Source organism: Balaenoptera physalus (genome assembly GCF_965194825.1).
Source record: "Balaenoptera physalus genome assembly, chromosome: 8".
Taxonomy (NCBI): Eukaryota; Metazoa; Chordata; class Mammalia; order Artiodactyla; family Balaenopteridae; genus Balaenoptera; species Balaenoptera physalus.
Window position 1 is genome coordinate 124489560 of NC_138887.1, and position 27446 is coordinate 124517005.

The window sequence follows — 27446 nt, forward strand, 5'->3', positions numbered from 1 at the left end:
CGGTTACAATAGAGCTACGTATTTCTAAACCCTTGTGTTTTCTAACGGTACAGAAACTGACCTAAAATGTGATAAAATGCAAGCTTTCTCAATAATGTCTAGGTTTAATAAGGGGGTGGAGGGTGCCTTCAGTATTTAAAAACTGTAACAGTTTTCACTTTTTGGCGAAACCACTTCCACCATCCATCAGCACGAGTGTGAAGGGGTGGCCCAGAGGCGCAGGGCCCCGCGAGCCTGGAGCTGGCATGCCAGTGAGGGTTTCTAAAGTTATAGGATCACTTTCCTAAAACATTCTGCCCACCCAACCCATATGCTGAGGGGAACACCCTGAAAAGAGGAACTCAAATCCCACCAAGAAAGCAGAACCAGCTCCAGACGCTCCCGGCTGAACCGGCCTGTGAGCTGATGGATCTGCCAGGCAGGCTCGGCCGTTAAGATGACATCAGGCTCTTCTCTCTCCTCCCGCTTCTGCCCCAGTGGACGGAGAGGAGAGGGGAGGCTGAGGCGGGGGGCGGGTGGGGTCCGGGGAGTGCTCCGCCCAGCCCCCGGGCAGGCCGACTGAGCCCCACAAACAGCCCGCTGGCGCAGCCCCAGCCTCAGCGCGGGGCGACCCTGTCGGCTCCTGGCTCTCAAGGGCCAAGGGCCTGCACCCAGGGCGGGGACGCGGAGGCAGGGACGCGGAGGCAGGGGCGGCCGGACGGCACAGGAGCCTCACCCTGCAGCCAGCGCGCACCACGTTTCATCAAAAGGGCAAAACTATCTTCTGTGACTTTCATTTTTTTTGCTTTTAATTGAAGTATATTCAACATCTTGTGACTTTCTTTTAAAGGCCAGTTTCCTAATCTACATAGCACCACAAAACTACCCAAAATTGTTACTTTAGAGGTACATATAAGCATGAGAGTTTGTTTATAAGCCTAAGATACTGCTCATAAGTAATATGAGTCTAAGTCTTAAATGTTCCTTTTTTAATGATATAATTGGTCACTTTGGATTCTGAAGAAACACCAGCTATATAGCCTCCTTGATAAATTACTTTTTCAAAGACAATTCTAAATAAAGCTCATTCCCAAAAATTCAACCCCACGACGTTTCTAGCAGAATTTTAGGGCAGTGGCGGTGAATAAATCCTTAAGAGCACCACCACCCATCTAGTTGTAAAATACGGTAACGTCCAGACCCAATCCACGTGTGCCACCCCCAGGTCGAATTAAAATATACAGAAGCTTAAGGTGAAGAAAACTGGGAAAAGAGTGTCACCAATAATAATTTTTCCTTTGTATTAAATCCTACTCAAACTCCACAGTGAACTTACAAAGGATACACAGAAATTCTTTCTAGAAAATTACTTATGATCCTCCAAAATAATCAGGTGAAGTATCAGTACTAAAGGAATAAATGGAAAATAAAAATATTGCTAAGGTAACGGCTTGTGGAAATAACACCTCTGCCTTGCTGCCCTGCCCTTCTCCTGCGGGAGAAGCACCTGTCCCGGTCCCCGTCACCGTTCCCTGACCCCGTGGCCCTGTCCCCATCCCTGTGGCCCCAACCCCAGCCCTGACCCTATTCCCGTGGCCCCGGCCCCAGCCCCAAGACCCCGGTCCCGACCCCAGTCCCGTGGCCCCAAGGAGGCGCCGGGCGGCGGCGGCTCAACTCACGCTCACATTCTCCTTCCCCCGCTCCTCATCGTCCTCCCCGCACGCACTCAGAGCCCTCCGGATGCAGGCGTTCAAGCAGTGGCGAATCACATGAATCAGCTTTGCTAAAATGTATAAGACAACCAATAATTAATTTACGTGTTTCTTCAACAAAATTTTCTAACAGCGAAATTATAATCCCAAATAATTAAAGTGTTACTTTATGGGAACTCATTAAGAACCACACTGAGCACGAAGCAGACACACCAGGCTCACGGCGCGGGCGGGGCGGGGGTACCTATGTTGGTGCAGGCCGTGTGCTCGTGCGCGTGCTGGTAGAACCTCCGCGCAGCCGCGTGGTTCATCTGCAGCAGCGTCACGCAGCGCTCGCACCACACCTCCTCGGGCTGGTTCACGGGCAGGAAGGAGTTGAAGATAAGGGCCACCAGGCGCCGAGTGACGGGCAGAGAGTCCAACTCCAGACGGACCAGAATGTGCTCCATGGGGCATATTTTCCAAAACTGTGGATAAAGCACATGTGCAGAAGGGAACCATCAGTCGTTCCTGCAACCCTGAAAACATTTCAAGCAAAATTTCCAGAGCATAATCAAAAAGGAACTAATTTTTACATTCAAGGAAATTCATCTCAAATGATTATACCAGAATCTGTGACTCTTCTGTAGACAAATTAAAATAAACCCGTATTTTAAAAAGCACTGACAAATAAGGCAGATAAGCACAAGGCTGCTGGGATTAATTATAATCCATCAGGACCATCAGGGGACCCTCAAATGACAGTTATGATTATCAGTCTAATAATTTTAAAGTTTCCTAGAACACCACAACTTTGGGCCCATTAATATGAAAAGTGAATTTAAACATCTACAACAGGTTTGGCACAGAAAGCTAAAGTGAGTCCCCCGTCTCCCACCTCGGACACAGAGGCACCCCTCCCGGTCACCCCTCCCGCCCTCTCCTGGGCGCTGCCCGGGTGGCCACAGGCCTCCTCCGGCCGCCTCACAGCCACTGCCCGCACCTGCACACGGCAGGACTGTCATGCTGTCCCGCAGCGTAAAAGCATCAAAGTCGTCCACTGCCCACAGAAAACGGCCAAACTTCTCAGCAAGAAATTCAAAACAAGGGGAAACACCACAGAATAATGGAAATAAAATAGACTCTGACGGTGCAGTGTTCAAATCCTGTCTCTGTCACTTGTGCAAACACGTACGCTCATCTGTGTACAGGGGACAGCACCACTGACACGGACTCTGGTTCTCATGACCGTCGCCTCTCTCCAGGACTCCCAGTGGACCTTTCTCATCAGCTCTTAAGTACGCTACCCCGTCTCCTCCCCCCCCACCCCCCACCCAGGGACCAGCCCCCGCCAGCTGCCCGCCCGGCCCCCTCCTCACTCCCACGATACCTCAGTCCGCCCTCCAGGTCAGAAGGGCCTTGCGCGTTCAGACAAGCATACTACCCCTCTCCCGAGGAAATGCCTGAGCATCCAACACTACGACCGTTCCCCCAGATGCTCCCGGAACACTTCCATGCGCACACTTGGTGTTTCTGAAATAGTCACTGTAGTAAAGACAAGTGCCGCCCAACAGCCATGCCACCAGCTGAGTGTCGACCCCGGAGCGGCCGGCACAGCGACAGACAGATCCCAAGAGGGAAACCGAGGGAGGCACTCAGGAGAGCAGGGGCTTCTCAGGCCTCAAGACCTCACAGAGTTCAGACCTGCTGAAACCAATATACCCAAGAAACACTGTAGGTCACAGCACTGAGACTGGACCGAGGGGCAGTGCCTAAAAGAGAGGGTTTTCACATTGGAAAGGTTGGCTCCTGAGCCCTCATGGAGACCAGACGACCTTGAACGGAAACTAGCGATCGGCACTTACACCAAATGCCAAGGTTCCACGGGTTTTTCTTGCAGTGAACACTCCCCGCAAGTCTGCCTTTCCAGAAACTCCCCATATTAACCTATTTCTCTTTGATTCACTTTTTCTAAAATAAAATGAAGAACAGTTCTGATTAGTTTAGGGTTCTTCAATTACCTGAGGTTTTATTTTATCTAAACACATTACCCACAGGTTGATATTAACATCAGACAAGACCATAAACAAAATTGCTAACTGATGTTTCATTCCTAATGTTAAAAATAATTGCATAGGGGCTTCCCTGGTGGCGCAGCAGTTAAGAATCCATCTGCCGACGCAGGGGACATGGGTTCAAGCCCTGGTCCTGGAAGATCCCACATGCCGGGGAGCAACTAAGCCTGTGTGCCACAACTACTGAGCCTGCGTGCTTTAGAGCCCGCAAGCCGCAACTACTGAAGCCCGTGCGCCTAGAGCCCGTGCTCCGCAACAAGAAAAGCCACTGCAATGAGAAGCCCGCGCACCGCAAGGAAGAGTAGCCCCCGTTCGCCGCAACTAGAGAAAGCCCACGCGCAGCAACGGAGACCCAATGCAGCCAAAAATAAAATAAATAAAATAAATTAATTAAAAAATAATAACTGCATATTAAGAAACCCCCTTTTTTCTTTTTTAATAAAGACATTTCAATATTAATAACTTGATTTGGCCTAAATCTCAGGTATACAATACTAAAAATGTAGAAATTCAAAACAAACAGTAAACAACTTGAAACCGCTAGCACTGACAATGAAAATTATAAACAGAAGCCTAATTAACTAAGTTGGTAACTGCCCCTTGGCCACAGGACATAATTTTATCTAATCAGCTTTAGTTCTCTACCATGTCGTCGTGCCCAGGGCCTTCGCAAATAAGATGTAGCTCCTAGATCCTGAGTGCAGCCCTGCCAGGGTTCACCAAGGAAGGTAAGGAGGTACACCCCTCACTCCTTCAAAGCAATATGTAGGAGGCCCGACTGCGCCAACGTGCACTAATAACGCCAGCATGGCCGGTGTCAGACAGAGCAGTGGCACACTGCCTGTCACTCCAACCTGCTGGACGATCAACCCCCCTTCCTGTTAGCTGCCTCTCCACAGGCCTGTCAAACTCTGACCTTGATTTTCAAGGAGAATTAGCTGGTGCGCCCATAACAAACCTTTCCAGAGATCTCACAGCTCTATCACGCTCTGCCTTGCTTGTGCAAGCCAAGGATTAACATGAAAGAAGCACCTCATTAAAACATTACTCTTCCTTTTCTGCTCTTGCTACTCCCCCAAACCCCAAACTCTCCAGTCAGACGTTCTGTCCAGGTCTTCCCTGTTCTCCTGGGAAGACCCACACACCTCAGAACACCTGCTCTGCCCACTGCCTCACCAGCCATCACCTCAGTGATCCTCTGCAAACGGATGCACACTTCAAACAAAACACTAAGCGGAAACTCCCGTTTCAGATTCAGAACTACACTTTCAACAGGCTGTTATAACAAATCCAACCAAAATTGCAGCCAGCCTTTTTGTTAACAAAATTGGCATGCCGATTCTAAGCTTTATATGGCAATACAAAGGCCCCAAACCACCAAGAACTGTGAAAGAAGAGCAGAGCGGGAGGACACACACGGCGAGACTTCCTGCAAAGCTGCAGTGAGCTCGGAAGTGCGGCCTGGCCTGAGGATGGACAGGCAGAGTCCAGAAACAGACCACACGCAAGCAACTGATTTTCAACAAACGTACCGAGGCAGTACGACTCGGCATGACGTGGGGTATCTGTACCACCTGGGCCACGTAAAATATTCTATTTTTCTCATGAAAAAAGTTCACAGTTCAAAATTTGAAAAGCATAAAACAATGCGTATCCTCTGCCGCGGTAAGGCCCCCCCAGCACCCTGTCTCTAGACACCCAGTCCCCTCCCCTCGCCTCAGAGACTGGGGCCGATTTCCTGTTCTCTCCCAGGGATGTGTGAGCCGTAGCTGAGCAAACGCACACACATGTTCCCCGTCCTACGGAGCCGGCAGACCCTGCAGCTCGTCTGCACTCGCTCCCACACGCCTCGCTGAGTGGCCCTTCCTCCTAAGTGCGCTCCTCTCTGTGGCCGCATGGAAGCATTTCATGCCACGAGTGCACCCCAGGGCCAGGCGCTGACCCTACACTGACAGACGTGTCAGCTTGTTCCCAAATCCTGGGCCTCGACACAACAGCACTTTAAAGTAAATTTCAGAGAGCTACTGTGCAGAGAAGAAAATTCAGTGTTAGCAAATAATAATGCAGAACCTTATAACTAACATTTTTAGCCAAAAGCTGAACAGAACTAGAGTTAAGGGAAAACACTCTCCCCTCAGTAGTTTACACCAAAATGCACACAAATCAACAAATACCTCCTTGCTTCCTTCTGTAAATGTGGGGGGATGGGGATCTCATACTCACCATTTTCTCAAGTAATATTTTAAGTGCTTACTGTGTGCCAAGCATTTAAATATTTCAACAAAAACTTCCATGTATAGGATAAAAATATAATTTAAGGTGGGGGCTGCTTCAATTGTCTTTCAAAAAGAAAACATACATTGACAAAACAAATAAAATTTTATGACACAAACAACTAGCAGAATATACCAGACACCAACTGGTTTAAAATGCAGTCACTGAAACTCTTGGAATTAAAACTGCTTTGTCTTTTTGTTGTTGAAAATAAATGTACTTATTTATTTTGTGTCTTAAGTAAGAAAACCTCTGTTCACCTTACCTTAGCAGCCCTCACAGCCTTAACCTTCAGCAGCATATCAACAAAAGCCACTCTCACTTTCTCCGAATTGTCATGGAGACAGAACTTTAACGCTGGCAAAAGTTGCTCTAATAATGGGTGGCTTAACTTATTATCCAAAATTATCGGCAGACACTACAAGAAAGGAGAAAGATAAACAGTTCAAAATTAGAACATAAACCACGAAAAGTTCAGGTAAGAAAAATTCAGTTCCATCTTTACTAAAACTACTAGTGAAATATACATACCCACAGAAAATAACTCTTTTCTAACCCTCTTCATATAAAAAGCCTATTTTAGTGAATTAGTGTGGCTTCAGTGCCTGATAATCAGCTCACCCCTGCTTCATTCAAACAAGATTGAAGCGGTTACGAAATAATTTTTCAGTGCTTTCTCTGAACTACACTTTAAAGGGTTTTATTAGAGTTGAAAGAAACCAGAGGACCCTGGTGGAGAGGCCCCAAAGCTGGAGTCCAAGAGTCCTTTTAGGTTCTCTTAACATCCCACAGATTCCCTGTATTTCCTGACTCGATGCTGCGTGAAAACGAGGGGCACAGGGCCTGCAGGCCTGTGAGACGCGCTCCCGCACAGCTGTGCCCACACCTCACACGGGCGTCCGAGAGACCGGCCCAAGCTCAGACCAGACACGCACGTCTGAAGAGCTGACGCGCTCCACCACCTTCTCTTTCCAGCTGTTAGGATATACATTTTTAAGAGACTTTATATTTTAAAGATCACACTGAAATATTTACAGATGAGCTGATAAATGTCCTGGGTTTGCTTCAAAGTAATGGTGTGAGGGGGGCGACGGATGCAGCTACAGTGAAACACGAGTGGATGTACCCTGAGAGCTGCTGAAACGGGATGATGGACAAAGAATATTTTTGTAGGCTCTTATTTAAAGTACATACAGTACACACAAAAAGCCCATTCTAATGTATAATAATGTTAAAAAATTTTAAATACATGCAGCTACTACTCTAAAATGCTATGCCCTCCCCCCAACACATACACTAAAAACTAGTATTATTTCAAGTAGTCTATTTTTTTAGAAAACACTTTTCCTTTGTTTTTTTAAAAGGTTACTTTGGATATACAACGAAAATGTAAGTAATGCTATATTTATGGAGTAGGGCTATGGGTGATTTTTAAATTATTCTTTCTCTGTATTTGAGAACTATTCTACAATAAACAGGCATTGCTTATATAATTTAAAACCTTACCTTAAAGACAGAACAGCGCACGTCAGCAGAGCTCGTATCAAATGCCAGTTCCTCAGTTACTTTCTTGAGAAGATCGATAAGAATGGTCGGAGGCAACATCTCCCAGTATTTGGAAGTTATTTTACAAACACCAAGGATCCCTGTGGAACGGACCATCGGATAAGGATCTTCTAAAAGGCTCTATAAGTACAAGAGGGAAAGAGCCTTAATTACCTTACATTAGTTTGCTTTTTATCAGTATTGGCTTTACACGCGGGCACAGTGGGCAGTCACAACCGAACAGACGTTTCAAGTCATAGAGTCACACACAGACTTGGGGATCTGCAGTTTCTTGTCGTTTCTGCAGCCGAGTGTTTAAGGAGGACATCCAGATGCAGACGCAGGTGGTGCCTTACTTGCCAACCCCGTCTGCAGGACTCTGCTGACAGCAGGGCCCCCGCCACGGGCCCCGCCACGCAGAGGGACACTCAGGGACTTCAGTCAGTCCTGTGAGACACAACCTATTAAACCACTCTCATGAATTTCCAAAAAGCTGTAATGCACTAAGCCCAGAATAAAGGGACCCTGCTTGTAAAGAACCGATCCAGGCAGCGGGCGTCCGGGGTTGCCAACAATGTAAGTGGCGACAACACCACACAGCCCCGACGGACGGACACAACAGCCGTGGAGCATCTCAACACAACAAACGTGACCCCAGTCAACTCTCGGTTTAACCAACTTACGGGAAATACAAAGGGCAGAGGCACGTATCAGTGACAAGCAGGCTAGGTTCTGTGGGAAATGAGAGAATAACTGGGCTTCCTCAACAAAAACAAAAGCAAGCAAAATAGAAAGAACAAAAGAGAGAGGGAGTGACTGCTAAGTGGGAACTGATCGTTCAAGAGATGAACACACACTGGCCGACCACAACATGGGTCTCATCTGGACACAGACTCAAACAAAACTGGAAAAAACATCACTGAAATGTCACTGAAAAACAATGACTGGATATTTGATGACATCAAAGAATCACGATTCATCTTACTTTAGTTGTGCCAATGGTAGGATTATGCTTTAAAAAAGGGTCCCTGTCTTTTAGGGACACCTACTGAAGTAATTAGAGTTGAAATGCTTGCTCAGATCTGCTTCAAAACAGGGGAGAAGAAACCAAGTGGGCCCAGGTCAGTATCACCGGGACCGTCTGGAGGCACAGGGGGCTCACTGTACAAGGCCCTCTACTGCTATGTGTGAAACTTTCTAATTCAAAATTTAAAAACAAAAATAACCCTTACTCCACGACTAGACCAAAAGAAGGCTGAGCTGGGGATGAGTAAGCACTTCCTTCCTCTCCTCCCCGGCGGTGTTGCAAACACCCAGGGGTCCCGCGGGAAAGAGCAAGCAAGGGGCCGCTCCACGTACCGCAGGGCAGAGGGCTGCAGGCGGACCCTGCTGAGCCCACACAGAGCTCAAGCCGGCCGCAGCTCAGGGCCAGGACTCGGCGGACACAGGGCGGCGTAAGCGACCTGCCGGGAAGGTCTCGAAACGGACGCTGGGGGCCAGGTGCACAGGAGAGCCAGCAATAACTCCAAAACCTCCACGAGAAAGAAGAAAGGAGAGGACGCCACGCAGCAGGAAAGACCCCTCCCTCCCCACCCGGGGACGGTGCGCACCAGCTGGCCTGTTCCTCACGCAGAGCCCAAGGGGTGCCCCGTCTGCTGACAAGCCCTGAGCACGGATGCAAAACCACGGGCAACTCAGCAGACAAGGAAGAAGCTACTAATACTCAGCTCTGCACAACCAGAGAAAAACCCATGTCAGCCACCAACTCAACCCAATCCTTTATTCAAAATAGGGATGGAAAAGTGAAGACGACAGGTCACTTTAGAAAACAAACAGCAAGGAAAAAAGATAAAATAAATAAAATAAAAAATAGAAGAGAACATTAGGAATTCACAGGTTTTAAGGCTTTTGTTTTCTACGAATTACTTCCAACATTATTCCTCAAAAATAACTCTGGATAATCACCTTGCAACACACAGTCCCACAGGAGTCAGGGCCCACATCTGTGTCTCCAGTCAATCACTCTGTCACCAAGCTGAGGGCACTTGACTTGTAAAGCGGTTTGTATGAGGAGAATCACTGCACCTCCCAAACCACAGGCATGCATGCAGGCCTCAATCTGCCACCTCCAACCAGGCCTCCCTCCACTCCAGCTGGAGAAACAGCAGAGCAGAAAGCGTGCAGGACACGGGGACAACGCTGCCCTCACTTCCTGGACTCCCCCCAGCCCGTCCACCCCACAGGACTCGCTGCCACCTACTCAGGCCCTGATCCAGCAGCGTCATGAACTCGCTGCCAACCCACAGGCCAGACTGGCCCATGCCTATCCCTGTGTGGTCCACAGGGCGTGAGCATGGTTTTTCACTTCTGAATGGTTGGAAAAAGGAATAATAGTCTGTGACACGAGACTATTACATGGAATTCACACTTTGGTGTCTGTGGATCGGTTTCATTGGAACAAGCCACCCCTGCTCCTCCCCGTACACGTGTGGCCGCCTTTGTGCCACAGTGGCAGATGGAAGAGCTGTGGCCACGTGGCCCGCAGACCTAAAATCACTTCCGGCTGGTCCTCTACAGAAACAACTCCTGCTCTTACCTACTACTGTTACTAACTTCACTACTGCATTGCCCTGCTTCCTAAAAGAAGTTAGGAACAAACAGACACTGGAAAGTAGAAAAGAAAAAGATTAAGAAGATTTCCTTTGTCTAAGATTCAAACCAATGGACTGAATTTCATGCTACAGCCGCAGAAAAAAATCAAAAGATAAAGAAAAACATCCTTCAAGTCTCAGATACCCTCGACACTAGAAAACAATACAGAATATTTTGGCAGTCCTGGAATAAAATGATTTTGAATACAAAATTCTCGACCTGGACAAACTGTAAACTGTCACAGAAAAATAAAGAACATTTTAGGGCTCAAACAGTTAGAGGCACCTGCCTCCCCAAGGACGCCCTGCGGCAAGGTAGGACCCACCGAGACTCTCTCGGCTCTCACACTGGCTGCCATCACCCCCTCAACACGTTCACTGCACCCCCGAAGGTGATTCCAGGCTTCCAGAGGACCTGCTGCTTACACACGAGCCTCTCCCTGTCAGTTTTCATCCCAAACAAGACTTAGAGTGGAAACTCTGTTATTGCTGTTTTAAATCTGAGAGTGACATCTCATTTTTCTGAGACTGTTTGTTGACTAAGTTTTGCTACTTGAAAAACATAACCCTATTTCCACTAAGACATATGCAACTTTAAAAAATAACCATAACATCAATGTTTTCTACAACCTACCATTTTTTTAATTTAAAGGAATTATTTAGAATTTAATATTTCTTGTTCTGAAAAAAAAAACACTTGTGACTTCAACAATCTTTTACTGTTTTTCTTTCCTTAAATTCTAACAAAATAGCATGCAATAATTTTTATTTTTTAAATAGTTAATAAAACAAATACAAAACTCACAATGATTAATCCGCATATAGACTGCTCTGCGTTATAGAGGACTCTGTGCGACAGTTACAACCCTTTACATATTTTAATGTTCTTTTGTACAGTTATAACCACTGTCATCTTAGTGCTAGGGATTGAGCTAAACGCTTTATACACAAATTTTCACTGAAACCTCATCACAATTCTATAAAATATTATTCCCAGTTTTAAAGAAGAACCAGGACTAGAGAGAGATTAAGTAATTTGAAAGAGATCAGACTTATTAAGTGGGAACTGGCATTCAGAACAAAATGCCTGAGCCCACGCTAAATCACTGTACAAACTGCCATCTGTGGGCTGACAGGTGACCCCAGTCCTGCAACGCCTTCCTCGTATACGGTCAGGTCAGCGGCTGGGGCCAAGCAATCACTGTGGGCAAGTAACACACCGGGTCCAATGCAGGAGGGGTGGTAGCCGGGCCACCGCCACACACTCTATCTTTGCATTCAAATGCAGAGACTTAAACACTCAGGCAAAACCAGACGTGGTTCATAGATTGGACACCTGCGTTAAAAAGAGCAAAAGTTTTTTTCATCATTGTATGGCTAAAAGCTACCAAAATCTAGTTTTGGTTTGCTCAACATCTTTCCACAAAATTAACCATGATCCTCAAAGGGACTTGTAAATAAACATACATGTAGATCAGGCACACATGGCAAAATACTAATGACTGTTCATTTTAGGGGTGTGTGTATCTGTGTGTGTGGCTGGGTGTTTATGCATGTATATGTGAATGCACGTATGTGAATGCATGTGAAGAGGTAAGTAGACACATACTCATTATACTATTATTTCAACTTTCCGCATGTCTGAGATTTTTCATAGGAGATCAGGAAACAAACAAACCAAAGGAAGTTTTTAGGACTGCTATGGGTAACCATCATTACCATGGCATTTTTGCTATCACTGCCTAAAATGTTATTCTACTAACTAGGACAATGAGTAATACTTCTTAGCTTGTGTCAGGAGACCCTGCAAACGTAAAGGGCGGTAGAGAAAGAAGCAGAGGCTCACACTCTCCCACAAGGTGAAAAGATTCGAGATACCCCTTGGAAATAAATGTCGCATCCTGATGTCCTAACATCTCATTCGAAAAATCAGTCATCTGAAAAAACTCCATTGCAACAGGCGTTACTTGCCTTAAAACATAACCAGTGTGTGTTTGTTCACAACGCTGCCACACAACTTTACAGCAGGCACTATCACCATGCCCGCTTCACAGATAAAGACAGAAAAGTCAGCGCCCAAACTTGCCCAAAGTTTCACAGCTATCAAACGAGGGATGGAATCAAACCCAGGGTCTGTCCTAACCACTGTTACACTGTCTCTCTGCTGGGGCAACAGGGATACACGTAAGACGCTTAAAACTACACACAATAAACGATTAGATGTTCTAAAGGAGACTGAGACAAAGAAGAAACAGACTATGAGTGCACACTGTCAAAGAAGGTACCAGGGAGAGAACGGATTTCCTTGAAGAATGTCAAGATCTGGAAAGCTTGCCATCTGGGGTCAGCACAGGGCAGTTACGGGGGGATGGCCAGGACCCACACGAGGCCCAGACAGAGCTGAAGGCTTAAGGAGCTCGACCACATGAAATACATACATAGAGTTCTTCAAATTGTCTCTGAATTTCGCTATCCATCTCAATGGCGTTAAAGTTTGGATCCCTAATAGGAAATGCTTCAACAAACAGCAGTGCAGCATTGGACCGGACTTCCGAGTTTCTGGCCTGGAATAGTTGAAAGAAGAGTTTCAGAATCCAAAGAAAGAGCTGACATTCAAAGCTTTCAGTGTAGAATTCCTAAAGTAATGCTTCTAGTGTCTCAATACAGACTTACTTACAAATTAAAGACAACTGTAACATTTAAACTAACCAAACTTGTGAGACCTTCCTTAAGTGAAGCTGAACTCCCAGCTCCATGTTGACAGATGGAGCTTGCTTCAAAGCCCATCTTGTGTCATTAAGAAACAGTGACCATCATGACCCGCTCCCAACACCAGAGTCACCTGTGTTGAAAATTACCCGTGTGCTCGTTTGACCACTCCTCAGAGTGCTGTCATCTTGTCCCCCAGTCACCAGCAAGAGGTCCTGAGGACCAGGACGGTTCAGCCCAGCTCTGCCGGTTTACTTAGCATGACTACCCTCCTTCCAGCTGTGCAGTCCGCACTAAACCAACTCAGATTCCCAGTTTAAGAAATGCTTTTCATAAAAGAATAAAATATTCATCCAAAATCTCACAGCATTCCCAGCCTCGAGTCTTACTTTTAGTGCCTTACTGCAATTCTGAATTACAGTATGTTAAGCTCAAAAGCATAATTAGCATTCTAAACAGAGAGAGACTATTTAAGAGGTGTACCTTTAATCCTCTCCAAAGGATGGGCTTATATAATCTGTAAAGCATCTCTTCCACTCCCTGCCGAACTTCCTTTTGACGATGAAAATAACTCAGCACCTAAGAGCCAAGAAAAGAAGAAAAGAATGGTAACAGTGGTGTTTTCAAAAAAGCATTTAAGATCCTACTTTGAGGAAACAACAGGGAGCATAGGCTGCACCTTATTCGTAAGTCTTGACAATTCTTTCTAACAGGAACCACAGTGGAAAGACATGCTGACAGCACAGAACATGGAAATCATGCAAAAGCCATCTATGGTGGAGAGAAAGACCCACGGCCTTGGGCTGTACAAAGGTTTGGGTTCCAGCTTCTACTCTTCTACCAGTAGCCACAAAACCTCATAGAAAGTCACTTACACCTCTGACCTTCAGGGTCAAATGAAAAAGGAGTCAGCCTAAGTGGTTTCTACAACCCATTCTGGTTCTACAATGCACTGGCTACAACCGTCTTTTGTTTTAAGAACCTATATTGGGCATTCAAAAACAGGATATACAGTCAGCCCTTCATATCCACAGATTCTGCATCTGTGGATTCAACCAAGCCTGGATAGAAAATATTTGGAAAAAAAAAAAATTCCAGAAAGTTTCAAAGCAAAACTTGAATTTGCTGCTTACTAGCAACTATTTACATAATAGTTACATAGTATTTACAACTATTTACACAGCATTTACACTGTATTAGTTACTGTAAGTAATCTAGAGATGATGTAAACTGCACGAGGATGTATAAGGCACTGGAGCATCCGTGCATTTGGTACTCAATCCCCCGCAGATCCCGAGGGGTGACTTTATCAAGCAGGTGTCACTGCCTAGGGATCCTTTCCAGTAGAAACTTAACTTAGATGTCAAGTTCATCCCCAAACTCATGGATAATCAGAAAACACACTGCTCTTTTAGCTCCATCCCTTTGTTCTCTTCTACCCCCTTTTTAACCAGCCAGAATCTTCCGGCAACTCTTCACAGACTCCTGTCCCCAACAACAATCAATGTTGCCTTTTTCCTTAATTCACAACTCTTGGAGCTAAAATTATATTAATGAAAAATGGAAAAAATTTTTAAATTAGGCTATAACACTACAGATTATACTTTAAGCAGACTTGAATCAATTTTGCCCTAAAAGAACTACAATCTGGGGATTATTTTTTTCTGATTGTTAATTTTTCATTTAGGAGATTTTAGTCTATCATTTGTTTTTCTGTGTACAATATTAATTTGTTATCAATGGTATACTCACTTCATAGAAAGGTTTTAAACAGCTGTACTGAGATAAAATTCACATACCATAAAAGTCACTCTTTTAAAGTGTATAGTTCAGTGGGTTTTAGTATATTCAGAGTTGTGCAACCATTACTACTACCTAATTTTAGAAGATTTTCATCAACGATATGAGGATTTCTTACTTTCAAATGACTCCTAAGGTATTTCCTGAAGCTTCTTTCAATATAGCAATAAAATGACTTATCAGGTAAATTTGATATTTATCAAAAAAAGGATTTGAGAAAGAAGCTATAATGTGTTATAAGCAGTAGGAACAATTACTTGGAGTCCAGGAATACATTTCATTTGAAAAGTGAAATCTAATATTCTGCCTTTCAATTCCTTCTGTGCATTTTTCCATAAATTTAACAAATGATGATACCTACACTTATAACACCTTAATCACTCACACTATCACAGCAGAAAATCAGGTATGAAAAAGTCTTTAGTTATTTGGTCCAAGAGTGAAACAACTACATCACACATCTGCACAGTTTAACATGACGCTATTCCTTACGATTAAATAGAATCTCAAATGCCAAATCATACACGTGAAGTAAGTGGCGCCAACTGTCCTACAGCTTATGAAGCACCTGGGATTGTGTGTGTGCTGCGGGGGTAGAAGGGGCATGTGGATATATTTATCTCTGGTTCTTTATCTTTGGATAATGCAAAGTAAATCATCAAAAACGTAAAAGAAATGTTTTTTGTCCATTCAAACTTAATATAATTAGTATATTTACATCCTACAAATAATAGTTTCAGTATACAAAAAAGTAAAGAGGTAGTCTTTCTTCCCTTAGCTTGACACACAGTTGCCAAAACTAACAGAAAGCAAAGAAGGCGTCGCCCCTGGATTAGGACACTGCTCAACACCACAGACCAGACCTTCCAATTCCTTCTCCAGGATCGCTGTGATTAGCCAACTCCTATCAGTGTAATAACCACACTGGCAGCAGAGCCTTGTTTAGTCAGATCACGTACAACATGAGGATAAAATCCATATCCAAATTCTGAGACTACCTTTTAAAAATAAAATTGTATCAAGAGAAACTATCAAAACATTTATTCAATTTGGTTTGCAGAATACAAAGTGGAAATGTGATGTATGAGAGTAAATAACAAAAAATAATCTTGAATAGCCTCTTTTTTTGAAAACTGTGGTAGTGGCAGCAAGGAAGTGATGATTCTATACATTTTTATGTTGAATAATTTAATTAAAGTTGTTTGAATAAAGTTCTGATGTCTTAACAGTAGACCTTTGTTTTCCTAATCAAAACTTCGGTGGCAGGGTAAAAGTCCCAGGTTCCAAGTATCAAGATTCTGAGAAATCCTTTTAACGGATGCCTGTGAAAGCTTAACAAAATTTCACAAAAACAATTATCTGAAAACAAAAAAGATGAGACATGATTTTCAAAAGTGCTGTGAGGGTGTGGCTCACCTCACGCACTCTGGTGTGCACTGGAGACTTCCGAGGAAGGTGGACCCCGTGGTACAAGAAGTCCTGGATGCAGCCGTTTTCAATGGCCTGCAATGACACCCCAACGCGAGAACTTGAGTGAGCGCATTCCCACAGACGGCAGGACAGGCAGTACAGCGGTTAGAGCACAAAAGGACCGTCTGATCTGTTCATCTTCTATTTCATGAGGGAAAAAGCCTGGATCCTTTCATCAGAGCTTTTCGACTTTAAGTCTACACCTCTTAGAATCCCTTTCGTCTTCATATACCAAAGAGAACTTTTAGTTTCCTTTGTCTTAGTTGATGAAATATCACATTTGTGCTAAATAGCAGGGCACTGGAGCCTGGTTCAAGCCAGACAGGGCTCAGAGACTGAGGGGGGCCGGGCAGCACCCTCTCCTGAGTCATCCTGATAATCTCAGAAGACTGGATATGTTCCAAGAGCCCCCCCAGAACTGACAATGAACTACCTCTAAGGTGGGGGCCAGGATTCCAAACTGACCAAAACACCACCTTTCAGGGCTGCCACAGAGAGGGGCGGGGCAGGGGCGGGGATGTGGGCAGCTCCTCGTTCACGCCAGGACAGTGAAGGCCTGGTGTGTTCGCCTGCATTCTGCCTCCATACCCAGGATTCCATGGCTTTAGGGAAGGATATAAGGAAAACTTCCTACTAACATTTTTACCTCTTCTCCATGAACTTTGAACTGACCTGTGATGACGTAGGAGACACATGGCACTGCCAGTCAAGTGTCTGGCCCACAAAAGTTGACCCCTGAGAGCTAACTACCAGAACATGGACATCCTGCAACTGACCCAGGCTTTTCAACATTATCAATGGCAGACTTTTTTTTTTAAAGAGAAGAGGGAGGAACGCTCTAAGAGATTTAAATGCTGTAACAAGCAAATGCCATTGGGAGACTTGTTGGATCCTGACTCCAGAAAAAACTATAAAAAGACATTTTTTAAACAAAGCAGAGAAATTTAAATATGACCCAATTAATTTTTTAAATACCCAGGAATTATTGTTAATTTTGTGAAGTATGATAATGGCACTGTGTAACCACACTTTTTAGAGATGCATACTGAAGTACACAGAAATAAGGCGTCACGTCTGGAATCTGCTTTAAAAACTTGAAGGGACAGAGGGAAGAGAGGGAAGGGAGTGAAACTGAGAAGTACAAATTGCTAGTACTAATTTGGTACAGATCTAGTCAAAATTAAATTTTAAATTACAAACTCCTATTTTTTAAACCACTATTGGAGAAAAGGGGAACAAATACTCCTTCCTGTGAACAAGTTTCATGCAGTAATAAAGCAATGCAAAAAAATGCATAACAATGTCCCGGTTCTGCCATTTCCCCCCAAAATTATACACTGTAAAACTATTCTACAAGTTGTCAGCAGGGGAATAGAAGTGGTAAGTTTTAGTTTTCTAGAAGTAGATGTCAGTGATAGACCCCAGTATAGTTAACCAAAGCTTAAGCTGGGCAGGAGAGCAGAGTGGGCAGAAATACATTCCAAACATCCGGTGGTTAACCTCCCCTCTCCCCACCCCCACCAGTCCAGGGCCTGCTCCCCCAGGAGGAAAGACCCCTTTATGACTTAAGAGTAAAAATTTTACCCTCAGAAGGAAAAAAACACATCTAAGAACCTAGCATGAGAAAAACATAAGGGATATCAGACAAAGACACTTTCTTTTGATTTTTTTTCAAAAGAGCCTGTGAATGTTTAATTGTGACTGTGAATTACACAGCCAGAATGTAGGTGTTATAGTCATTAAAGGTTAGCTGTATTCAAACACAAGTCTTTAAATTCTCAAATGATGTTGCTAAAGAGGTGGCCTGAGGGTCCCGAGGAGCACTGGCCAGAAGAAACAGAACGCAAGCCACAGACACAATTCTAAACTTTCTAGAGGCCACATTAAAAACAGAAAAAGGTAAACTTATTTTAATAATATATTTTGTTTAGCCCAATATATCCAACACACTATCATTTCAACATGCAATCAATATTCTTTTTTAAAAAACCACGAGATATTTTACATTCTTCTTTTTCCACACTGTCTTCCAAGTCTGGTGAGTTTCTTACATTTACAGCCCATCTCAGTTTGGACTGGCCATGTTTCAGAGGCCCGGCAGCCACATGCGGCTGGGCACTACAGGTCTAGAGCTGCCAAAACGCCTGGGGCAAAAGTCTTGATTCCACTCAAACTACACGGCACAGTGAGTCATGGGCATCTCGAGGCTGTGCTCAGGCACGGACGTGACCCTGAGTGCGCGTGGAGGGCGCTCACCATGGGCTTCAGTGTGACAGACAAGCATCAGCACAGGTTTCAAACGGCCCTGCTGTAGCTACTTATTTAGTAACCAGAACACAATAAAAATGTGTTAACATTTCATAAAATGAAAAGGAAATACCTCTAATATTTTCCCTGAAGCCTTTCTCCAAGCTCTGAAATAAACTTCTGCAATGTGTACCATCAAAGATCTAGAAGAAAAAATCAAAAAATTTTAATGCAAGTCAGAAGAATTATATTTTTAACGTGTATCATTTCAGGAACTCTCCTCTTCTAGGGAAGAAGAAACTGTTTTGGACTCGTGCTTTGCAAAGCAGAGATATGTTATCCACCTGCAGAAAGTAGAAAACAAAAGTCCGGAGAAGGAGGACTGAAATGTCAAACCATTTCTTCTTTCTCAGTCAGGCTTCCCTAGAACTTTACTATTTCCTATAAAACTATGACACATAGGCCAGAACCAAATTCTTAAGTAAAAAACCTTTAAATATAAGTACACTTTTTGACTTGGAAGTCATCTTGGACTTTCCGGACTAATTCGCTCAGGTACAGGGAGCCCTAAAATACCAGGGCTGACTTAGAATCATAATTAGGAAAATCTGCTGGTTCAACCCAAATATTCTGCAAATGAGGGAACAGGAGAAAGTATTCTAGTAAACAATCAGAGATCCAGAATCACATCCCAGCTCAATACTTATACAGCTGCCTGACATAACCAGGCCCACCTCAAGAGTTTGAGGATTTGGTTTTTTTTTTTTTTTTTTTTAGATTCCATATATATGTGTTAGCATATGGTATTTGTTTTTCTCTTTCTGACTTACTTCACTCTGTATGACAGTCTCTAGGTCCATCCACCTCACTACAAACAACTCAATTTCGTTTCATTTTATGGCTGAGTAATATTTCATTGTATATACGTGCCACATCTTCTTTATCCATTCATCTGTCAATGGACACTTAGGTTGCTTCCATGTCCTGGCTATTGTAAATAGTGCTGCAATGCACATTGTGATACATGACTCTTTTTGAATTATGGTTTTCTCAGGGTATATGCCCAGTAGTGGGATTGCTGGGTCGTATGGTAGTTCTATTTTTAGTTTTTTAAGGAATCTCCGTACTGTTCTCCATAGTAGCTGTATCAATTTACATTCCCACCAACAGTGCAAGAAGGTTCCCTTTTCTCCACACCCTGTCCAGCATTTATTGTTTGTAGATTTTTTTTTTTAATTATTTTATTTCATTTATTTTTGGCTGCATTGGGTCTTTGTTGCTGTGCGCGGGCTTTCTCTAGCTGTGGCGAGCGGGGGTTACTCTTTGTTGCGGTGTGCGGGCTTCTCATTGCAGTGGATTCTCTTGTTGTGGAGCACGGGCTCTAGGCGCACGGGCTTCCGTAGCTGTGGCACATGGGCTCAGTAGTTGTGGCTTGTGGGCTCTAGAGCGCAGGCTCAGTAGTTGTGGCACACGGGCTTAGTTGCTCTGCGGCATGTGGGATCTTCCCGGACCAGGGCTCGAACCCGTATCCCCTGCACTGGCAGGTGGATTCTTAACCACTGCGCCACCAGGGAAGTCCATTTGTAGATTTTTTTGATGATGGCCATTCTGACTGGTGTGAGGTGATACCTCATTGTAGTTTTGATTTGCATTTCTCTAATGATTAGTGATGCTGAGCATCCTTTCATGTGTTTGTTGGCAATCTGTAAAAAATATGGACTGCTTCACGAATTTGGGTGTCCTCCTTGCACAGGGGCCATGCTAATCTTCTCTGTATCATTTCAATTTTAGTATATGTGCTGCCAAAGCAAACACAAGGATTTGGTTTTAAAATGCAGCCTCGGGCTTCCCTGGTGGTGCAGTGGTTAAGAATCTGCCTGCCAGTGCAGGGGACACGGGTTTGAGCCCTAGTCCGGGAAGACCTCACATGCCGTGGAGCAAATAAGCCCGTGCGCCACAACTACTGAGCCTGCGCTCTAGAGCCCGAGAGCCACAACTACTGAGCCCGTGTGCTGCAACTACTGAAGCCTATGTGCCTAGAGCCCGTGCTCTGCAACAAGCCACCACAATGAGAAGCCCGTGCACCACAACGAAGAGTAGCCCCCGCTCGCCGCAACTAGAGAAAGCCCATGCGCAGCAACGAAGATCCAACGCAGCCAATAATTAATTAATTAATTAATAGATAAATAAATAAATAAACAAATAAATAAAATGCAGCCTCCTTCAGCCCCGGAGCAGATTAAGTACTTGGCCGTGAATCCAGCAGATAGCTCCAAATGCTGTCAAGGCCCAGAGGCTGGGAGCTCGGGCAAGAGCATGCTTCCGAGCCCCTTCCCTAAGGACTCTTCCCACCAACCACATAGCTCAGTCCACGGGAAATCGCACAGTGCACATTACATCCAAAGGTATCAGAAGTACTAGTGATATGGGCTTTACTATGACTGACGCTGAAATTTAACTGGTAAATAATTTGACTATTTAAAGAACTGCCACAAAGTAAAATCTTAATTTCAGTGTCACTACGGAAAAAAAATGGTTTCCTATAGCAAGGGAAAAAAATATCCAGTGATACAACAGTACATAATAAATAACAGTTGCAGAGATAATTTTCACAGCTTCTAATACATTAATATAATTGAAAAGTCAGGTCACATAGAAACTTTTAAAACCACACTAAGCACAAAATATTAATTACCCTTAATACTTACTTTTGTAATCCTTGTAACTGGTTTTTAATGGTCCCATGGATCATTTTAATGAAATTTATATTCCAGTTGAAGAGAGAACTAAGAAATCTTCTTCCCTATAAATTAAAAAAGTAGGATATAATGTTAAAATTGCAACCAAATAAAAAGTTCCCAGGAACTAAAAAACAAACATTCTTTGAAAGCGTAGTAACACTAAAGTTTGCTACACCCAACAAGGAAGCATCCATACTTCTAAGTTAGAATCTACACACTGAAGCTGCACTCGAGCACAGTGCTTCGGGCGGCAGTCCCGTGTGGGGACGGCGGTGGGAACCTCGGAGGCACCGAGCTGGGCAGCAGCAGCAGGTGGGAGGCTCCCCGTGGAGGGCGGAGCAGCAGGCACCTCTGAGCTACTCCTGTCCGACCACACGGTGACCCAGAAAGCTACCCCACAGCCCAGCACGCAAGTTAAGTGATGCACCAGCACTTCACTCTGGCTCTGTCCTGATGTCTCCACAACCGAAAATCAAAGAATGCTTGAAATCTAGCATCTTGGGGTGGGAATGGAACTGAACATCCCTTCATTTCATCTTTTATAAAAGACAAAACTGAGGGCTTGTGAAGTTAAGAGGCTAAGTGTTTGCCAAGGTAGAATTTTCAAATACATATAGTCCCCATATATTATACGTAATTATAAATATCATACATATATCATGTAATATTAATTTTTATGCATACTACTAGATTACACATGTGAACCTAAAAAGCAAGATTATATTTACTCTCTACAGGGGGCATAAAATACATCTGCCCAGAGTTTCCCTGTGAAGGGCACCATCACCTCCTCACTGCTTACCAGCACACCAGTGTCTGGAGTCCTACAGACACGTAACACACTTTGATACAAAAGGCAGGGTAACCATGCTTGCGACAGGTAAATTTTTTAAAAAATATTTACTGGGACTTCCCTGGCAGTCCAGTGGTTAGGACTCTGCGCTCCCAATGCAGGGGGCCCGGGTTCGATCCCTGGTCGTGGAACTAGATCCCACATGCATGCCACAACTAAAGAGCCCGCATGTGGCAATGAAGATCCCGCCTGCGGCAACGAAGACCCAGTGCAGCCAAATAAATTTAAAAAAATAAACAAACAAGTATTTACTGGAAGTAACTTGCCAGTAGAGTATAGAAGAGATTTACTGTTTACCAAGAATGACTGGAAACTGACATGACCAAATTAATGACTGATTAGGAAACTAAGTTTAGATATCTTAAATTCAAAAGAGCACATCAATTTAAAAAAAGAGAGAGCTTTAAGACACACACGTGTATATTTATGTCTACACCTGCACATACATATGTGTGAGACAAGCACGCTTCATCCACTGCTATGTATAAGTCAATATAAATAAAGTGTATTTATCTGAATCCACTCTTAACTTCTTTACTCTCCCAAATTTTACAACAACCCTGGGATACTCAGGGCAGAGGCCAGGCGTCCAGCGTCTTCCCAACAATGATGATGGGAGAGTAGCAAGAACACAGTCAGGGCACTTCCTGCCCTGCAGGCACTAAAAGCTCTATGAATGGCCTCGTGTGCCGCTCAAGGGAATCCTGGGAAAGGGCACCTGCTGTTCCTATTTTACAGAAGGAAATACTGAGATTGAAAGGAGCGTGATCAAGGTCACCACCTACTCAGTGGACAAACAGGGGTCTGAACACAGCCTTTCTGACCCCGAGAGCTGAAGGTCTTGGCCAGTGTGGCCAGTCATCCGGTACAGCCCTTTCACCTCGCCAGCAGAGACTGTGCGTGGGGAGTGGGCAAACTGGGGTCAAATCCTTCACTCCCCTGGCCAGCTGTAAGGGTGAAACCTTGAGCAAACTCTTCATTTAGGGTCCCCCCCCCTCCTCTGGGAGGTCCTTCCCCACACATCCTTCGGGGGGGTGACAACTGCCTCCTTTTGCCTCCAATCAGGTCTGCCAGGCCACACATAATCAGAAGAAGGCTACATTCTATAATAAAAGAAATGTGCTTCGCATCCCCGGCATGGAGATACAGTCCATCTACAACAACTACAGAAAACTCCTAAGACAACGGACCAACGTGTCCAAGAGAACCAGACAAGCCACTCTGCAATTTTTAATCCTCTGGTAGCCACATTAATAAAAGCAAAAAAGATTAAATTAACTTTAATAATATATTTATATAGTCCAATATATCCAAAATATCATTTAAATATGTAATAAATATATAAAAATTATTAGTGGGATATTTAACATTCTTTTCCCGTATTAAGTTTCAAATCCGTGTGTAGTTTTCACTCAAGGCCACAACTGGACTGGCCATATTTCATGAGCTTGCTCAATAGCCACATGTGGGAGTGACCACCAGTGGACAATGTAGCACTGGGCCAGAAGCCTCTCTTTGGATTTACTGGATGGGTAGGAAAAAGAAACCAAGAATACTGTGTGATGATGGTTTTGAGTTATATGCCAATTAACCTGGAATTAGGGCAGAGAGTCAGATCCATGGGGAAGTGCTTGCTCAACCTTATTTTTATTCATTTTTAATTTAAAATGCAATCATGGTTCCCCCAGGATTCACACAGCCACCTGTTACCTTCTGATTTAATGATGAAATACGCAAGGACTTGGAAAACATTTGCTTAACACTGCCATGCAGTAAAAATGAATTACAAAAAATATAATGGCTCTTGATAGTTAAGCTGACTCTTTTATTAATACACTGAGCAAGATGCAAACAGCAAACACATGAACTTAAGAAAAACTTCCATTAAAAAGCAGTTCACAAACACACCAAAAAAGGAAAACCATTTACCTCTTCTTTTCTGATATAATTAACATTTATGAAGCACTCAAGCAGCATGTCTTCAATTTCTCTACTTTCCTCCAAATCATAATCGAAGCAATATAAAGCTCGATGGATACGCCATAGCCGACAGATGTCTGCACCCTGGGAATGACATGAAAAGAAAAACGTCTGAGTTTTTCTTTTATAAAGGGTAAGGTCACATTTCAAAATATGAGACTATTTTATATATATCATCAAAAAAAGAAATAATGCCAAGAGAAAACATCTTAAAATTTGCAAATGGAGCTCTAGAGAACATTTTCTTAAAACCTAGGCAAAAGCAAGCAGAGATGTTGATAGACAGAGCTGTTCACCAGTTTCGTGCGACGAGCATGAGTCTATGCCGACCAGTGTGGGGCATCAGCCACGTCGGGCTACGGAGCAACTGACGCGGGACCGGTGCCACCGAGGAAACAAACCTTTAACTTTCTTAACTTGAAATGTAAATGGCCCTGTGTGGCTAGCAGCTACTGTGGTAAAGGCACAGGTGTAGAACATAAGGAAGACGTTAAATAGGGTCTTGATTTAAAAGCTGAACAAAAAGGGCAGTGAAAATGGATTTTAAAAAGGCAAACCAGTGATGGCTTAAGGCTAAGTTCTGACACAAACAAGGATTTTTCAAATCACTCCTATGGCCAGCAGAGAAAGTCAGAGCACTAGCTGAGGACATAGCCAAAAAGGTTCTTTTCTGCCATAAAACTGACTGCTCCTGGGAGGCCACAGTGAGACGGACTCTCCCACGGGTGGTAAGAACATGACCAGCTGTGAGCTTTATAGAAAGCTGTTGGCAATGTGTACCAAGAGCTCCAAGTTCAAACCCACTGACCTACAAATTTCACTTTGTAGGTACCTTTGTAGGAACCTGTGACAAGTAAGTAAAGATGCGAGGGAGGCGGTCAAAGAGAAATCCCCAAAGATCCCTAGAATCACAAGGGTCACCTTGGCTGTGGGATTATGGACAATTTTTCTCTTCCTCATTTTCCCTCTTCTTCATTTGCCCAGTTTTCTAAGATGAACATAAGTATCTGCCGTTGTTTGATCAGGGAAAAATACTGCTCTTTTTCTGGATTTCTGAATTGTATACCGAAGACTGAAGGATGAGAAACAGCCCAAGTTACACCCAACCCTCACCACGCCCTCTGTTGGCCCCGCCGAAGCTTCCTCAGGCCTGGGCTGCAGTCCACAGCCCCACCCTGGCTGCCCTCCTGCCCAGCGCCCCCTCAGGTCTGCAGGCCCTCCCTGACCATCCCACCCACTTCTGTCCTTCCCTGAGCAATTCCCACCATGGGGACAGCCTCTCAAAGGCCACATCCCGAGGAAGATGGGGAGAAAGCCTGCGTACGACCACACGTGGAGCCTCTGCCCACCCTCGACTGCCCACCTCTGAATATCCTCCAGTGCAAAACCCTAACTGAAAGCCACTGGGCCAGGCCTCTCGCAAGCAAACACAATTACTAACTGGTATAAACACCTGCACTTTCAAGTAACACGCAGCATGTACTTTAGAAAGCGAACATACTGTTTTCGTCTTGAGACTTCTCCTCAGCAGCATGACGAAAGCAGTCTTCCCCATGTCCTCCTTGGCGGGCAGGCCTCTCTCCCACCACATCACACACAGATCCTGGATGGAGCCCTGGAGCTCTCGTTCAGAGTCAGGTAGCGCGTACAAAACACCTACAATGGAGCAGTCATCGCGCGATGAGTAAAGTGAACCAGAGTTAGTCCATATTCAACCGTGTAGAGCACGATGACTTCAAAGGTCTGCCAAGCAAATACTAGTTTATGTTTAACTTGCCAAAGACTTGTACACATTATTTATGGGATACAAATGGTGTTAATTAAAAAATTGTTTTCCACTGTTATAAAAGCAGACCCAATAGAACCGAGAATTTTAGAACTGGAAGACCCAGAGAGGGCCTATTGTCCAAACTCCTCATCTACAAGAGGCAGACGCTGGGCTCCAAATCCGAGTGTAGCGACACCCAGGGCAACACTCAGCAGCAAGGCAAGGCCCGGCCTAGTGACCAGCAACACACTACAACCATCCCTCAGTTCGTGGGCCTCAAGTTCTGGCTCACTGGTGAAAAATAGTAAGAGCAACCATTATAATGAATACAAAAGCTATAGTACTGTTATTAACAGAAGAGCTCAAGAACTAATTTAAAATACTGATAATGTGCTCATAACTGTAATCCACAGACATCGAATGCCATTACTCTGATGTAAAATTCCTGAATTAATGGGGACTGATGCACAATATTAGCACTCCTCATTTTATAAAGCATGTAGGGAGACTGAAGATAAACTGGTGGTAACACCCACAAACATTTGGGAGCTACTTTCATACTGATTAGGGTAACTTCTTAATAAGACACATTATTTCAACACAAGAATTCTTAATAAAACAGCATACTAAACAGATACATAAACCAAGTGATGCTGAGAATCTGTCACATGGAACTAATCAGATTCACACAGTAGAGGTGAGGGTACTTGGGATATTTTTCTTAAAGAACATTACTAAAAGTTACTTTTGCATCTTTTATATCTATAATTTTACACATATAATATTACATAATCAGATCTTCTCATTAATTCAGACTAGTGTTCCCACTAAATTAATAACTACAATTTTACAGTTTAGTTAAAATTTGAAAAGTACCATGATATAAATATTAGTATAGTAAAACTCCCCTAAGAGTCAACAATTATTCCTCAGGTCATGTTCATAACATACTTAAAGAAAAAAGTGCAATGTCACAAATGCTGGGCTAACTTGAAATGTCTGGCAGTAATCACTAGCTGAGAAATTTATAATCAGACTGCTTCCCCTTTATCAGCTCTTATCCTTGGTCCTGAAGGTCAAATAAGACATCTCTAAAAGCCCCTAAACAGCAGTCAGTTGCTCAGTAACGCACATTTTCACCATGTGAACCATTTATATGTGGCTTACATTAAATAATTACTCAGGGTAGCCCCTAAAAGAATGCTCTTTTGCTCATTTTTTTTTAGCTGAAGTACAAGAGCTTGACTGCAAAGTTCTGCTTCTCCCCTGCTGAGGGCTCCCTTGTACCAAGTGTCACTCAGACACCACTCATACACACCCCACATTATAGCTGAGTCAACTTACCATTTAATATAACAGCACACTCCAGTAAGGCTTCATAATTCTCACTTTCATTTATAACAGACACAGAAGCAAGAATCACAGATGTAATTGCATGAATTATTTCTATGTTTTTTTTCTATAAATGAAAAAAAATCAGAGTACAAGTAAATTAAAATCAACTTAAAATTTAATTTTTAAATGTAAAAGAAAATCAAGCCACATTTGACATTTATTCTAAAAAGTGAATTAAAGCTGAACACAAGTCAGCAGTCTGAAACAGCAACATTGAATACTAGATTAATGGTGGTAGGATCAGAAAAGGGTATAACTACAATAAACA

General features: G+C 43.8%; 1 protein-coding gene across 6 annotated transcripts in view; it reads right to left on the bottom strand.

Annotated features, from left to right (window-relative positions):
• The window catches only part of NCAPG2 (non-SMC condensin II complex subunit G2), a 60035-nt gene that overhangs the window by 27792 nt on the left and 4797 nt on the right, over positions 1–27446 (bottom strand). For 2 of the 6 annotated variants that reach the window (XM_082472839.1, XM_082472840.1), the window contains exons 4-15: positions 27128–27242; positions 25469–25671; positions 23965–24099; positions 21150–21244; positions 18575–18644; positions 16141–16227; positions 13408–13503; positions 12654–12779; positions 7526–7705; positions 6285–6437; positions 1936–2158; positions 1659–1762 (exon numbers count right to left, since the gene is read on the bottom strand). In XM_082472839.1, the coding sequence (XP_082328965.1) occupies positions 1659–1762; positions 1936–2158; positions 6285–6437; positions 7526–7705; positions 12654–12779; positions 13408–13503; positions 16141–16227; positions 18575–18644; positions 21150–21244; positions 23965–24099; positions 25469–25671; positions 27128–27242 (1587 nt within the window). The remainder of the gene's footprint in view (positions 1–1658; positions 1763–1935; positions 2159–6284; positions 6438–7525; positions 7706–12653; positions 12780–13407; positions 13504–16140; positions 16228–18574; positions 18645–21149; positions 21245–23964; positions 24100–25468; positions 25672–27127; positions 27243–27446) is intronic. The other 4 variants (XM_082472842.1, XM_082472841.1, XM_082472844.1 and 1 more) reach the window with 4 other exon arrangements.